This window comes from Perna viridis, chromosome 8 (genome assembly GCF_037379345.1).
Source record: "Perna viridis isolate PV_CMFRI_1.1 ecotype Kerala chromosome 8, ASM3737934v1, whole genome shotgun sequence".
NCBI lineage: Eukaryota > Metazoa > Mollusca > Bivalvia > Mytilida > Mytilidae > Perna > Perna viridis.
In genome coordinates this window covers 24636700-24653150 of record NC_142452.1, presented here as the reverse complement: position 1 = coordinate 24653150, position 16451 = coordinate 24636700, and the positions used below count along the sequence as shown (strand labels likewise).

Below are 16451 nucleotides of genomic sequence, written 5' to 3'. Positions count from 1 at the left end.
ACAAAAATCAGTAAATATATTCATACGATCACTACTAACAAAGCGGTCAACTGTAAATACTCTGAATTTTTAAAACTTAAACAAAATATAATATTGATACATTTTTTACCTGAAAAAGTATCTGACCTCTGACTCACATTTACTTAAATGAAAAAAAAAGCACTTTGTCTTCACTAGGTAAAAAAAATCATGACATAGGATATAGCTTAAATAATCAAACCAACTCCAATTCACAGAATATTGCATTTGATTCATGAAAATTTTTCATAAAATAAGCATAGTTTTGCGTTTCTAGAGTAAAGCTCTCTAGAATACCCTTTTTGAATAATACAGAGTTGTAGTACCTGTGCATGCTCCGTTGGATAAATTAACATCGTCAACGGCAATATCACCTCGGAAACCATTACCTATGACTCCTTCCAAAATAATCTGAAAAAGATTTTTGTAAGTCTTGCCAGAGATGAAGTATAAAGTTTGTATAAAATAAAGTCACCATTTTTTGTAAGTCTTACCAGAGGTACAATATCAAATCTATACAATGCTATATGTAAGTTACCATTTTATGCAAGTCTTACCCAAAGGTAAAACATAAAAGTAACCACTGTTTGACAGTTTTGATTCATTTGGCATAATTCAACCAACTAAATACCATCACCTTAAAATATTTAGCATAAAACAACATTTAGATGAGCATTTTATTTTCTTGACCACCTTTTCTTTCTGAGTAGATGGCAAAATTTACAGCTTTGGGGGATATTGTGGTTTTTCTTGTTTCCCATTCTCGTTTTTATTTCATGACATACAAGAAATATGTAAAACTGGGCGTTAAATGGACAACAATCAATCAATCAATCATTCTCTACCACTAGGTTGGAAGAATAAAATTTATGCTAAAAAAATGGGGAACCTCCATCTTTATACAAAAAAAACCTAAATATTTACCGAAATTAACAGCACAAATTCTACATTAATATTGTTTATACAATAACAGAAGGACTCATACAGGTGTTTTATTGAAAAGTTTGACTAAAATGATATCAGTTTTTCTCCTGTTTAACATAGCTTTTCCTTTAAAATACAAAATCAAAAATTTACTTGGAACTTTAACACATCATTATAATCACCAATATAACAATTACATTAGAAATGATTAAGTACACTGACTTGCATTGCAGCGTAAAGTTTATTGACCTGAATCCAGCTGCAGGGACAGATCTAAGACTTAAAGTTAGGGTATGGTAAGAAAAGGTGTAAGTGAAACAAGGCAAGGACATATATTGGGGGTAGAATTTGTAAAAAAAAATCAGCATTTCAGGTATAAGTTCAAATTAAAGTGGGAGTACACCCAACCTGCCATTCCATGGATCTGCACCAGAGCTGCTTACCTAAACATGCTTATACTACAAAGACTTACATTATACTGGGAAGTTTGAGTGATGGTGATTTTGGCATTTTTCCAGCGGTTTCCCTGGGATCCCTTTCTACTCCATAGAGGAGACCCCATGGAAGCTCCAGTCTGAATATAAACATTAAAGCCCCCAATGTTGGTCCCATACATGTGGTACCAAAATGAGAAACAGGAAGTTGTTGATTGTCTGGTTGGTTTGACAAGCATACTCTGTAAGCGGGCAGTCTGGTTAATTGTTCTTGCTGATGCCTCAGTATAGATGTATGAACCTCCTGAAATTTTCACAAAGTGTATCCATGACAACACATTTTTGCTCAAATTTATTATTGTTTAGTTTTCAAAAGAAAAGGAATAAACAAGAAATTAGCTCATAAATAGTTATCCTTTCTCAATTTTGATAAAAAAATTCACTTAATTCAAATTACCAAAATATCTGTTGTTATGGAGCATACTTTCATATAAAACCCAACCTTTATATATAGTTAAACACACTGAATTCCATAGGACAGAGATTTTGAGGTAAAAAAAGTATTTGAACAAAATATAAATTACTTGCTTTTTAACCATGACAGTTATACATTTGATGAGATACATGTATATATAAGTCACAGTCATTTGTTGTCAATATAATCTAATACAATAATCAACTGGATAACAATTAAAATTGTATTGAAATGATTTACTTACTTCCACTTGTATGATCCCTGGTTGGTCCAGTTCCACCTGAAGAGGTCCTCCCATTTTTTCTTGTCCAATCAAAATTGTCGTTTCTCATTTGGCTCCACCCACAAAAACCAGCATCAAAACTACATGTCACAGTCCTGCCATCTAAATAAAAATTAAAGCATTTGGATAATAATTCAAGGCAGATATTACACAAAAAATAAGATGCCTGTTGATGTAAACTGCACTGTTGTGCTAAGTATACTCACATGTTCGATGTAGTGAAAAATGGTATAGTCCCACATATCAGACAGCAAACTAAATTGCTTACAATGTATGCTCCATCTTAATTAAGCTTCACACCAAACTAATCCATTTACTGTGAAGGTAATTGAATTTACGGATAACAAATTTCGTGGATTAAGTAAAAAACACAAGTTTGTGAATTTGTGGTTTGCAAGATACACAATAATTGAAATATTCTTTTTGTTGGGAATCAAATTTTGTGCTTTGGTCCACCCATTAAAACCATGAAAATTGGTACCCCATGAATAATAATACTTTCACAGTATTGGGAGTTGAGATAATTTGTGCCAAATTCTGACAGACAAAGTGATTCCAACTCTCCACTTGTTGTGTGGGGAATAATACATACAACAAGAAAAAATAATTGCTTAAAAAACAACAACTCACATTTTTCAAGTTTCTCTTAAAAACAAATCATTCACCAGTAGAATTTAATAACCTGAAACTACTGGTCTAAACAGAAACAGTTGCAAAATATGACTCAGTAAGAGAAGGGGTATAGTCTCAGCAGTTCCTGATTTTTATGAGAAATTCAAGTGTTTCTGGAAAAGCAGAGGACACTTACCTCACCTGTGCACCTGGTCCATGTTCCCAGTTTTTAGTGGAGTCCAGGTTGCTCCTTCACTTTTGTTTGTACATGTTATTTTAGTTATTTCATGCTCTTTGTTGTGTGTGTCTGTTTTCCCTGCCTTGTGTGTGTCAGTTTTCCCTGCCTTGTGTGTGTCTGTTTTCCCTGCCGTGTGTGTGTGTCTGTTTTCCCTTTGTTGTGTGTGTCTGTTTTCCTTGTCTAGTTTTTATCCTTGGAATATATTCCTCTGATTACAGCTCGAATCTAGGTTCCCTTGACTACTCTTTCCTGAAGCTTAGTCAGATTAACTCTGGTATTTTTCCCAACTTTAAAAAAAATTTTTAGGAAAAATATTTCTCATTCTTTTTTATTCACCATATAAAAACCTACTTGTGGGTGTCTGTGTTGTTTTAAGAGTTGTGCCAGCAGTAGGTGTGGTGGATCCTTGGTTGACAACAGCTGAACTTGGAGTCACTAAAAAAAAAATTTCATAGCCTTACATTCTTAATAAAAGTTTTTGATTGAATCATGTAACTAATTGATCCTTTCCTATGCAGAACACTATAAAAAAATTGAGCAAGCTGGTCTTAGAATATTGATTTCATAGAACCTTTCAGATGTACTCTGGATTGAAAAAATATTTTCTCAGATTTTAGCTTAATTTCACTTTATCAAATGCAAGGAGAAAGATTAGATTAGAGTGCATTTCATTCTTTGACTTGAAGATTTTGACATAAATTTTTCAGTTTTTACAAATTTACATAACTTGCACAAATTTCTTACTAAAGTAACCAAGTTACTAACTTGAAATTATTTTCAAATAAGATACAAGTTCACTACTTGTAGTATACAGTCCACTCTGTGTTAATAATGGAGGGTAGCCGTGTAACCAAATGCTAGTTCAGCTTGAATGAGGCTAATTTAATTTTAAGGATGGCTTATTACAACATAGTGGGCATTAGCCACAATATTTCTCTACACCTATGTTACTATATCAGTGTGGCTAATGCAAATTTTCTTCTACGGCTAACACAGCCATTTCATCTAAATTGCTATGCTTGCTTATCTCCCATAGTTTATAATTTAACATATACCGTAGAAGGCTGCCATACCTGAACATCTAGTATTAGATATTGTTATATCATCTATAGCTATGTCTCCTGCAGCTCCATTTCCTCGTACTCCTTCAACAAGGAACTGTAAATTAAAATCATACACTTTTAAAATAATGCCATAATGGCTTAACAGGAATTCTTAATCTTTTCAAGCACAGAAAAGAGAGAAAACAGTCTTTCTGTGTTCTGGTCTATTCTTAAAAGCTTTTGTTTTCAAACCATGTTGACTGTTTTAGGATTGCATCATTATTCATCAGACATAAGACTTTCTCTAAGCATTGAAATTGGTGATGAATACCACTATATTTATCATGAATTGTCCTCCAGTAACAGAACAACAAACGGAAATTTATTGATAATACTTTTATCCTGTAATTTGTTTTTCATAAAAATTAGGAACAAGTCTACAACAGCAATAATTGACCTAATTTATTTATACCATTACTTATGGTTCTACCAGAATAAAATCATATACACAGTTGTCTTTTTGGGAACATTTTCCCAAAGTAACCAAGTGTTTCAAAAGGTCATGGACATTTGGCCCAGTTAAGTAACTGCCTTTATATTTTACTGGACATTATGTTCTGATTATCTTCTGACTTTTACTGGTCATTTCATCCTTTTAGCAAACAAAAAAATTGTTTCACTTGACCTTGCCTAATGTGACAAACACACTCCACTTCACTGCAATGTATCAAATACTTACACTAAAACTTTTTCTTGTGATAGGAACCGGTAGTCTTCCTTGGTTCCACTGGTTAGCCTGCTGTCCACTTATCGTCCATTTCAATGTTTTAATATTATTCTGTACGATGTAAACATTTAAAGTGCCAACATTCCGCCCCATCATATTGTACCAGAACTGTAAACATTTGTTGCCTCTGTTGTTCCTAAATGTCTCACTCCTCAATTGAGCTTTGTCATTCAGAGCTCTAGGGGCACTTGTTTCAATGTAAGCATATGTACCTGTCCAAAATCCCCAAAAATGTAATAGACAATTTTTCACAGGCTAAAAAGTAAACAAGAAATTTAAGTATAAGTGTTTGTAAGAATCAGGCAAAATGAGAAAAAATTAGAAACATGCATGTCCTACTGATCTGACATAGTAATATCTCTCAAGGATACTTTCTCTATTAGAAAAGACCATTATTTGATCTCAGCATCACTGGCTTTGCTCAAAACTTTTTCAAAAGAATGTTAGAAAAATGAGATTTTTCACAAAGTATCTGCCCTTGAAATGTTCATTTTTCAGTGCATTTCAATGAAACTATTACTCAATGCACCTACATATATGGAAAATATTGTCTTTTCCTTTGATTCTGATGGTGCAAATAGTCAAATTACACAATCAAAATGATGGTTTTTTTTTTAAATACTATGTTTCACCCACTGCCTGATTCTTACAGAGACAGACACTTAAGTAGTGTTAATCTCTATACTATTATCACAACTATATACTGTAGGTTTATTTACAGTTGCATGTACCTGTCTGTTGTATTGAGGCTCTTGTGGCAATATCCCTACACAGGCGAAAATTATTTCACATGATTTTCACCTGAACTGAACAAATAAACTAAGTGACAGAGTTCACGTGAATTTCGGGTGAATGGAGCCTTCACGTGAAATTCACACGAAATGTTAACATGAAATTCATGTTTAGTGAATTTCACATGAAAATCATGTTTAGTGAATTTCACATGAAAATCATGTTAATTTCATGTGAATTTCATATGAATTTCATGTGAAGCTCGATTAACATAAATTTCATGTGAAAAATATTTGCCTGTGTATATTCATAAATAATTGCTTTGTGAAATCCCCAACTTGATTTGGATAAAAATCTAAATTAAAAGATCCACAATGGGAATATGTAATAAAGATTGTGTGGAAGTTTCAATAAATTCCATTCAGTGGTGTCGGAGAAGTAATGGATAAGAGGTTGGACCCCTCTGCTTAACGAAAGGAAGGACAGACACCCCTATCCCTATATTGCAAGTAAGGAGTATAAAAAGTGGAATCTGCTTTAACAAGCAGGATCATCAGTTCAGTGTAACCAAACAAGACTTACAAGTGTTATCAATTAACCCTGATGAACTGTTTTAGGACAAAATAATACTCACCATTGTTATTCCCAAGTGTGTGGTCAGCTGTAGGACCAGTACCCCTACTTGATGTGGACCCTTTGTGTCTGGTCCAATCAAAATCATCTGATGCAACATTAGTCCATCCACAGAAATCCTTCTCAAAATTACATGAACCTAAAATTGTCAGACATAATTTTATGAGGTCAATGCTCCATAAGGGACACTGTTGTCTGGGATATTTTCCATCATGTTAAATTATGAATAACCTTTCATATATTGAAAGATTGGTAATAACTTACTTGTTGAACCAATTAAATAATTGAAATATGAAACATAGCAGTGATCACACAGTTCACCAAACAAAATCTAAATCGGTTTCAGAATGAACAAAGCGAGAAAATGCATCAGCTATCTTTTTTTAAAAATAGTATTTGTTAGTTTTGGCCTAATTTTCATTTAAAGGAGTATCTATACACCAACCGGTGGCAGGGCATCTTCCAGAAACCATGGATACATCATCTAGGGCAATATCTCCTGTGTTAGAATTTCCTCTCGCCCCTTCAAATACAATCTGTAGAAAAAATACAATTGTTATAATGTCAATCAAGTGACAGTTTCCATAATTAAAAAAACCAAAATATTCCCCTTTAAATATATTTCTTTTCAAACAATATTTCATATCTTTCATATTTCAGCGAAGAATAGATATGAAGCACTGTACTGTAAATGTCTTTAATTTTCAGGAATTCCTTCAAATGAACATATTGATGGTAATCGTTATTTGCAGTTTACAAAATAGTAAATTAGCAAAAATCAATTTGTCTAGTAAAATGGAAAAACAACAAAATTAGTACACTGAAAAAAAACTAACAAACACTGACAGTATAATCTTTAACTACATGTACAAATGTGCAAGTGGACATACATTATAAGGTCTGTTCCCTCTGTTTCTGAGTGTAACTTGAGCTAATCTCCAGTCCTGGCCTTGTTCAGCATTCATTCTCCAAATGGGAGAACCAAGAACATTATTTACTTGCATGTAAACATTCAGATAACCAATATTGGCTCCATGCATGTTATAGTAGAAGCGGAGACAGTTGTCTGTTTTGGGGGTCACCTGAGGAGACATGAGACGGGCTCTCTGATTTCTTCTCTTTCCAGAAGCTTCTATGTACATGTAATGACCTGAAAAAAAAGCAAATATCAGGATTATTTATTTTTCAATTTCAAATAAATGTCAAGTACAAGGACTTTTCACATTTGAAAATTTTACTATTCAAATGAATGTACAAAACATGAGATAAAAATAAGAATGTACAAAACATGAGATAAAAATAATTATGAGAAATTAACAGATCTTTTCATTCAGTAGTTTTTTTTAATATTTTCACAGTTGATCAGAAAAAAATAATCATCAACTGCCTATCAGCAGAAGCTTAAATTTTATTTCACAGCATCACAAAATGTACCTTTTGGTGTGCCATAAGTATGGTCATTAGTTGGACCAGTTCCTGCAGTTGATGTTGTACCAGTCGTTCTTGACCAATCAAAATTGTCATTTTTAAGCTGTGTGTATCCACAAATTGTGGTGCTTTCAAAACCACAGTTAACTACTGGAGTTGTTTGTGTGGTGCTCCCAGTTGTACCAGAAACTGAAATAAACATTAACTGAATTTAATTCCTCAAATGTGTGTGTGTGTATATATATATATATATAATCCTTTATACCCAATGTAAGGTATTTTTCAATGTACAGTGAAATCTGTCTTAACAGAATCCTGAATAAACCTGAAACCTGTCAAAACCAGACATTTTCTGAAGTCCTTTGAAAACCATAAACATAGATTGGGGTTTGATGGTTTACTTTTCACATTCCAGCTGAAAATGTGTAATTAAAACAGAAACTTAAACAGAGAATATTAAAGATGAGCCCCTTTAAATTCTAAATATCATTAGTAAATGGCCCATTCTCAAGAATTTTATTTCCAATCACTTCCTAAACTTAAAAAATCCTCTAGTTCTGAAGGGGGTTCAGATTCCAAAAATTAGTTTAGTAGCTCTAAAGCAATTAGAACTACTTGGCCATTTCCTCTACTTTGAAAAATAACCTAGGATGCAGAAAGGAGAATTTCTTCTTGAATTATTTGATGGAACGGTAGTGATGAGGGGATCAAAGAAGTTTCATCTACCAGGTTGCACTAAAATCTAATCTAAATTCCACAAGTTAATACGAGGAATTTCTCCAGAGTAACAAGAAAGACTGAGTAGCTTCATTTGGCTCCAAAGGACCCTTATGAAATATTGCAAGTGTCTGAGAACCAAAAATCATTTTAAAAGCTAATTGTATTATTTCACTAACCAGAACGACAGTTTTTGTTGGACGTATACATTACATCATCTATGGCAATATCACCAGTAAAGCCACGTCCTCGAACTGCTTCTATTACAACCTATGACAGATAGCAATAACTATTAGTTTTACATGGAAATACAATATCTGTGAAAGGTAATTTCTGAAGCTTTGTAAATCTTGTTGATTTTTGTGTTTTTTTCTAGATTTAATAAGACTGCATTTAAAAGTATGTTATATGAAATCATATTTAAATATAATGCATTTTATACCTGAAACCTAAAAAAAATATGAAATCTGGCAATGTTCAAGCAACAAAATTCATGAGCTACTCTCACCTTCACATTATTTTTGTTCCTGATGTTAATTTTTGCCAGACTCCACCTGTTGCCTTGGTTACCATGTTTTGTAAACACTGGTCTACCAAGATTGTTCCCCGACTTGAGATAAACATTGAGGTTGTTGACACTGGTTCCATACATATGGTACCAGAAAGTCAAGCAGTTAGGCTGGTTTCTGGTTGTAGAAAAGGTAGGACTGATCAGCTGGGCCTTGTAGCCATTGCCTCCAGTAGAAGTTTCAAAGTAGGCATACTGTCCATCTGAAAAAAGAGTTCATGTCATCTGAATATTCACATAACAGCAGAAAAGTTTTCATTGAATTTGTGCAATAATGTAACAGAGATTTCTAAAATTAAATCTTAACATGCCAAATAAAATCCCTTTCAAAAAAATTTGATTTTCATTGATTAGTAGGAAGAGCACCTTATAAGAAAAAAAATACAGCATACAGTATTACAAAAACAGAACTCATTTATTCTGAACCACTAGTTTACATATTTTTTATTGTAAAGTACTAGTTTTGAAGCCTCAAACTTAGCATATGCAATGAACAATTTTAATATTAAAATTGATAAGGTGTGTACTGGTTGGTCTTAGTTACTATTGTACATTTACACATATACAAAGATGTGATTGAGTATGCATATATTTGTATTTTTTTAAAAAGGGAAAAAGGTATAATCATGTACAAGAACATGTTTTCCACAGATCTTTGGAAACTTGCACTTTAATGTGGGATTATCCACGGTTCCAGTACTTACTCCCAGTGTGGTCCGCAGAAGGACCAGTATTCCTAGTACTGGTTGGTCCCCTTTGTAATTTCCAGTCAGTATTATCATTTTTCACTTGCGTCCATGAACATAATCCATTATCAAAGTTGCAGTTGAGATTCTGTCCGATGGTAGCTGAAAATAGTACAAGGCATACAATTAGTTATTAGACATGACGATAACAGAGACATCATCATGTAGTAAAAACCATTCAGGAAAGCCTGTCTGGTAGAATTTCAATTGAACTAACATTAAATCATACTCATTTCAAATGGTCGACCCACAGTCATATGTACAGCATCTTTAGATTATCATTCTGTGAGTCTGACTGATATATAATGCACAATTTGTAAGAAAGTTGGGCTGTATTGTTTCTATTGACACTGCGTAAGGTATAATCCATATAATTGTTGAACCTGTAAAATTGGAGCACAATTCACTTGACAAAATTCACAACTTCAGCAAGAAATTATATCTGGGACAACTCTATCATGTGAATAAAAAGTTTTCTATTAACAGAGGGTGGTACACATGTAATTAACTCTACATGCCAGAGAAAGCCAACATGAATCATTTGAGACTGACTGAAAGGTTTTTCAACATCCCTGACTACCTAATCCCAAAAGGCATAATTGACTACCCAGTCGGGTCTCGCACAGAGTATCATTTGAGGATTTCATTATCCTACATATTTCATAGAAATCTAATATTAGGTCAACATGAGCTTAAAATCTTCACACTTGAATGCGGATTTTTCAAAACCAATGAAGTGAACATCGACGTTTGATGATTGAGTAAAATTCAAGAAACCACAATTTATGGAAGGAACGTCAGGAGTTTGTAAGAAAAATCTATATTGGTTAAGAAGAATGATGTTATTTTAAGCAATATAATTGAATTAAAATCGCGCAGAACGACAAGATTCAATAGTAGTCAACCAATATTTGTCTTGTTTGTTTTTCCCGCACAAATGTCAAAGGCGTTTAAAAAAATAAACGATGACGACTACAACTCCGAAATATATTCCGGAAAACGATTTCTTGGTCGGTTACACGGGCATTTGTTTCAAAAAAATAAATTGGTGGTCACCTCCTCTTCCTGCAACCTTTGTTAATCTCTCAATCTATTGGGAAATGTAGGTGTGAGAGAATTTACAATGTGTGATGGATGCCTTTTAATTTTTTTTATTTAAACATAGGAGGTGACCACCAATTTTTTTAAATATGAAACACATCCTGTGGTCGGTTACCACTTCAATATTCATATTCAAGAACTATAAAATAACAAGCTTTTTATATAATTAGTATACATGAAATTGAACTACTAGTATATGCATTACAAGTGATTGTTTAAACCCTATATCGTCTACCCTATATCACACCCCTAGACCTATATCGCATACCTTCACAGACCATACTTGAAATATAGTGAAATAATGAACACGACATGTTAAAATCTGTATCACATGCAGTATCAACCCTCGACCTATATGACCCCCGCGGACCGGTGGCCCTTGGGGTAATATAGGAGTCTCTGGTTGTTACGACAAGTGATACTGGTTTTGACATGTACATGTAATATTCAGTATATATTACTTGTCTATGGTTTAAAAACTGTCTTCAAATGAAATATTCTATATTTTCCCCCAAACACATTAGAACCCACTATGGCCGACGTCTTCATACTAATAAGAACGGTTCCGAATTTCATCAGTTTGCAATAATCAAAAGCAGAAGAAACCTCGAGTTTTTATTTATTTTGTGTCCTTCCAACAACATTCACCTTTCAGTTTAGCTAATGATAATGACCTAGTTATACACGTTGCACGATTTCAACGAAAAGTTCAAATGCACGTATTGACAAATTGCAACATATAAGTTAGCTACGGTAGTATATACCCTTGGCATATACACTAACTGTTCTGGCTGAGCTACAAAGACGTCCCATAAGTCATAACAGAGCGATCATATATTCCCCGTTGCAGCTTTTTATCACACAATTATCGTATTAGAGTGTTTTCGCAAGACAAAAATACATTTCGTTTACTTTTAACTTTGAAAAGAATATTATAAATATATAATAACCAAGTTCAAGATCAAATTTTTACCCAATCCAAACTTAGATTTAAAAGCTGTGCATTTAATTTGTTTTCAAGGTGATTTAGGATCTTCGACATTGAATTAATTTTTTTCCATTTCAAACGATATTTAAGCATTTCAAAATCATTTACATCATTGCAAATGCATGAAATTTCTGAACTCACCAAGATGTGAATCATAATGGAGATTGCGCCTTTGCTTTATTGAGTGGACCTATTTGTAGCAGGCCACCAGAACAGAGTACATGTATGTCAAATGAGCTACAATATCGTAGCGAGTATGTTGAAAGTTAGAGGAATGTATTTTGCCACATACACTTTCAACATTTCCAGATTCGAACCTTGCAAAAAGTTTGCAAAGTTTTCAGAAGCGTCCTATATCCAAAATCCAGTGTAGTATTATAACGGTTCGACTTACCCGGAATACCGGCTACCAAAACGGACACTAAAATACAAAAATGCAAATTCATCTATTATCCTGTTGCAAAGTACATCAATTTTTTTCCCAAAGTATTGCAAACTACAAAACAACTAACTCTAAGCAGCGAGTGCTTGAGTAAAAGTCGAGTTTGAGATAACAATCCGGTAGTTTTATTAATTAATCGTTTCTAATCTAACCGGTACATCTTCGTACGGCCAAAGGTCCTAAGATAGGGGTCGATCGCAAGGCGAACTTAAATCCGGGTATATCTTCGTTGTACTTACTGATATGCATTTGTGTAAACAAATTGAATTTCGACTTATGTAAAAGATTACATAAATATTTTGATTTTCTCAAAAAAGCTATTCGGTATATTACCCAAGCATAAATAGAGAAATAGCATGGGGGAATCATGAAATTTGTAAAAGAAAAGGGGATTCTGATCCAGAAATTCATAAAAAAAGAGGGTTCAGGCTAGTATTTTCCCTTTTTTATTATTTTGCCAAAAAAATAATAAGAGATGACTCCTGAATCATCCCCACCCGAATATGGTGAAGAACAAGCTATGACGAAAATTTATGCTACGATTTTTTAAAACTTGTTCATGTCCTAACCTGCGAGATAAAAAGTACATGTTCCTAACGCCTTTTCGCTAACGCAGTGAAAGCTTACAACTAAACCATGAAATAAACGGGAATCTGACATGCCCAAACCATGCAACCAATTTCTGAAGTCTATGTGAAAAAAAAACATGCATTTTGAACCCGTTTAAACCAAACACCTGTCTTTACTCACATTTTTTTTTTCAGTTCAGTGACTCAGTTTCTACAGGTTTTACATAATATTAATACATACATGTAGGTTGAGACCAAAACAATAAGACCAAAACAATTAAATAAACCATGGCAGTCAAGAGAACGAAACGCACAGAAAACTGAATTTAACGAACACGGATAAATGACTCATGTTTCTATGGTAACATCATTATATGTAAAGAAACTAGTAGGAGAGTTACTACAGATTTAGACTGACAAATTCATGATGGTACAGTGATCTTTGATATTTTTTTAAAGTATGTGAAGGGTAATGACAAAATTAACAACTGATTACAATAGGAAATAGTCATGGTAACTCCGTATAACAAATGGCAATATCAAGGCAAACCGGATAGAAAGTTGGACATGATTGGGTTCAGGCATTTCCCATGGAAATGGTGGATTAAAAACTAGGTTTTATAGCACTTCCATTACGGTTAATTATTTCTGGCATATTACAATATAAACAGACAGCAGGGCAAAGTTTGTAAAATTAGATATTTTTAAGTAACTAAAAGAACTAGGAAAGGGTGAATATCCTGGATTTTTCATACGTAACTGTACCAAGTCAAAAATTTGCCCTGTGGATTTGCTTGTGCCTTTTTTCATGATATCTGAACTTTCAAAGCTTTCATTTTTTGGCCAATATGAGGATTAGATTCTATCTCTTATAGGACAGGGCGTGCTTGCATTGTTTTTGTTTTTATTGATACCCTATTACCTAAACTCAGGGCAATTCTCGCTTGATACGCGCTTAATTTTGCAAAACCTTTGACCAAAGAAATCGAGACTGTCATGTAGGTTGTGTGGCCCATGTGACTCTCATCAAAATTGAAATCTTGTCAACATTCTTTAATTTTGCTTCTCATTAAAAAAAAGTTGCAAATAAATTTGGCTATAAATGCAGAATCCTTATGCGATAAACTTTATACATGTACATATGATTTGATGAACATTGTCGTGTATTGAGACTGGAACACTAAATGATATATTTTCACTAAATCCTGCAGTTGGACGTGTTTTTATTGATATTTTTGTTTGAGTAAACTAAGTGTGCTTATCAGTTGCTTTTGGATTTTGAACTTGCTTACAGAAACAAATAAGTTATTTTTCGAGGTAGATAAAACTTGTCTTATTTGTTAAAGTGTTTGTATTCTATATCGATCTCCAGAGTTAATTCCGAATTCAACAGATTTTTATACTTCGTTTTATTGTATTTCCCGTGCACCACTGTCCCAGGTTAGGGCTGAGCGCTCAAAAACATGTTTAACACCGCCACATACGTTATGTGCTTGTTCCAAGCCAGGAACCGCGGTATAATCCAGCAGTTGCCGTTGTTTTTGTTTTTGTTTTTTTTTTTTTTGTTCATGGTTATTCGTTTTACGTTTTATTCTATAAATTAGGTTCATATTCGTCTTTTATGAATAATTTCGCTTCATTGATATTTTTCAAGGGCCTTTTACAGATTGCTTTATTGTTTGGATTTTGCCCATCATTGAAGACCGTGTGGTGACCTGTAAAAGTTTAACAGCTCGTTGCTTGTCTTTTGGTGGATGACTGTCTCATTGGCAATCATACCACATCTTCTATTTAATAAAACACGATTGTTGAAGTAGCCACAGGAACGACAGAACAATGTCAAACCACAGGGACTTGAACCCATTATTATATATGCAGTCCCACTAGTATGTAACAGAGGCTTGCTCCCACTATCATATATGCAATCCCACTAGTATGGTTATACACTGGTGGGCTGCATATATGATAGTGGGAGCAAGCCCCTGTGGTCAAACATTAAAATAACACAGGGTATCTTACTCGGTTATTCAAGACATATCAACAAGCGCAGGTCCAGGGGGTTGGGAGTCGGACTCTTTTGTTGAAACGTTGTTAATTCTAAACAAAATTTGACCAAAATCAGCCAATATTAGCTTGGACCCCCTTTTTAAAAAATAAATTTCTAAATAAGCCGACTTATTTCACAACAACGGTCAAATTTACAAACAAAATAAAAGGTAGTACAGTTTATCAGAGCTTTATTAACAAATGTCTGCATGAGTTATGATTATTTAGAATTTTATCTTACTTTGTTTGATCTTCGTTATAAAATAGGTTATGTATTCATTGATAGTACTTCGCACAGATCGTATTTCACTGTTAATTACCAGGTACTGCATATTTATTGTTGAAGTGTGTTATCAAGATCGCAAAAGTTTATAAATTGTGACTTAAAATTTTCGGAAACTGCGATTGAAGTTTCGTTTCTCATTTCTTTATGTTAAACTGAGATTATTTTTACCTAGAAATTTACAGTGAAACCCGCATGCCAGTCCGACACACCAAAGGTGTTATAAATGTTGTATAAATTATAGATTAACAAATTGTGTTTCATTCAACATATACATACCGACAAGCCTGTCTAATGCAGCCCCAGAAACGTCTTATCTCGATAGATTTTAATGTACAAATAACAAGGCGACCAATTTATAAAGATTTTACTAGATTAGTGCATAGGACTGACTGTGTTGCACATTAAAAAATAAAATGTAAATAAAAAAAAATAAATTAAAATCACGCGTAACTCGAGTAGAAACTCAATTTAGTTGAAATCGACGTGACCTCCGTCACTATTTGGTGAGTTACGGAAAAATAACATGTAAGAAATAATTTTTTCTTGTGTATGAAGATAAAATATTATATAGAATAGAAGAAACAAAGTTAGTCGTGATTCCATTGGTACTTGTCTAAAAGAATCATCACTGTATAGGAACAACCAAAACCTTCTAAACCATCAGTAAATGAAACATCTTTTCTCCTGAAAACTATTATATTGTATTGATTAAGTAGCAAAAAGGATGAGGTATGTTGTTCAGGCTTTGCTCCTAATCGTGTTGCAGTGATGGTGTTTTCAGTATCAATGAGGTCAAATCATGACGAAACTGCAATTTGTGCAACTTCGTAGGATGATTCAATTGTTGGGGCTTTGGAACCGGTTCCCTTATCAAACTGATTTTTTTTTTCTTAAATGCTTTGCCAAAGCATTGGAAAAATGCTCGGAAAGCAATAAAGTTCGATAAAAAATCAAACGAGGTTCGTTATTTCGTGTACTATTAACGCACATGTACATTTTTTCTCAAGGAAATTTTGGGACAACGAGTCTGTCTCCTTTTTTGTACATCTCTTGATCCGGATTAAAATGCGACTTTGTTCCAAACCTACATTTTGTAATCGTGTATTTATGTCAATAATTTGGCCTATTTCAAAAATGGAAATTTAATATGCATCCGGAGATATCTCCTACACGAAAAAGTGTCAATTATTTATTATTTGAATTATCGAATCTTTTCGCTGCTTACATATATACAATGCGATATTTCACGACCATTTATTTCTTACAATCAGGGGTCTCAATTAGGTAGCGTTCATTCTTTTGAGAAATAAGATTAAATCACTGTTCTTTATTTAATTCAAAATCCGAGCGTGGTTAAGTTTGTCAAGGAACAGTGATTAAC

General features: G+C 33.5%; 1 protein-coding gene across 1 annotated transcript in view; it reads right to left on the bottom strand.

Annotated features, from left to right (window-relative positions):
- LOC148609942 (uncharacterized) overlaps nucleotides 1-12260 on the bottom strand; it is a 153547-nt gene extending 141287 nt beyond the window's left edge. The window contains exons 1-14 of the mRNA XM_088541550.1: nucleotides 12122-12260; nucleotides 9597-9740; nucleotides 8833-9095; nucleotides 8504-8594; nucleotides 7614-7796; nucleotides 7070-7329; nucleotides 6625-6715; nucleotides 6181-6318; nucleotides 4767-5026; nucleotides 4058-4142; nucleotides 3336-3419; nucleotides 2096-2236; nucleotides 1415-1680; nucleotides 345-429 (exon numbers count right to left, since the gene is read on the bottom strand). Coding sequence (XP_088397676.1) covers nucleotides 345-429; nucleotides 1415-1680; nucleotides 2096-2236; nucleotides 3336-3419; nucleotides 4058-4142; nucleotides 4767-5026; nucleotides 6181-6318; nucleotides 6625-6715; nucleotides 7070-7329; nucleotides 7614-7796; nucleotides 8504-8594; nucleotides 8833-9095; nucleotides 9597-9740; nucleotides 12122-12173 — 2143 coding nt within the window. The 5' untranslated portion in view covers nucleotides 12174-12260. The remainder of the gene's footprint in view (nucleotides 1-344; nucleotides 430-1414; nucleotides 1681-2095; nucleotides 2237-3335; nucleotides 3420-4057; nucleotides 4143-4766; nucleotides 5027-6180; nucleotides 6319-6624; nucleotides 6716-7069; nucleotides 7330-7613; nucleotides 7797-8503; nucleotides 8595-8832; nucleotides 9096-9596; nucleotides 9741-12121) is intronic.
- Nucleotides 12261-16451: the final 4191 nt, after the last annotated feature.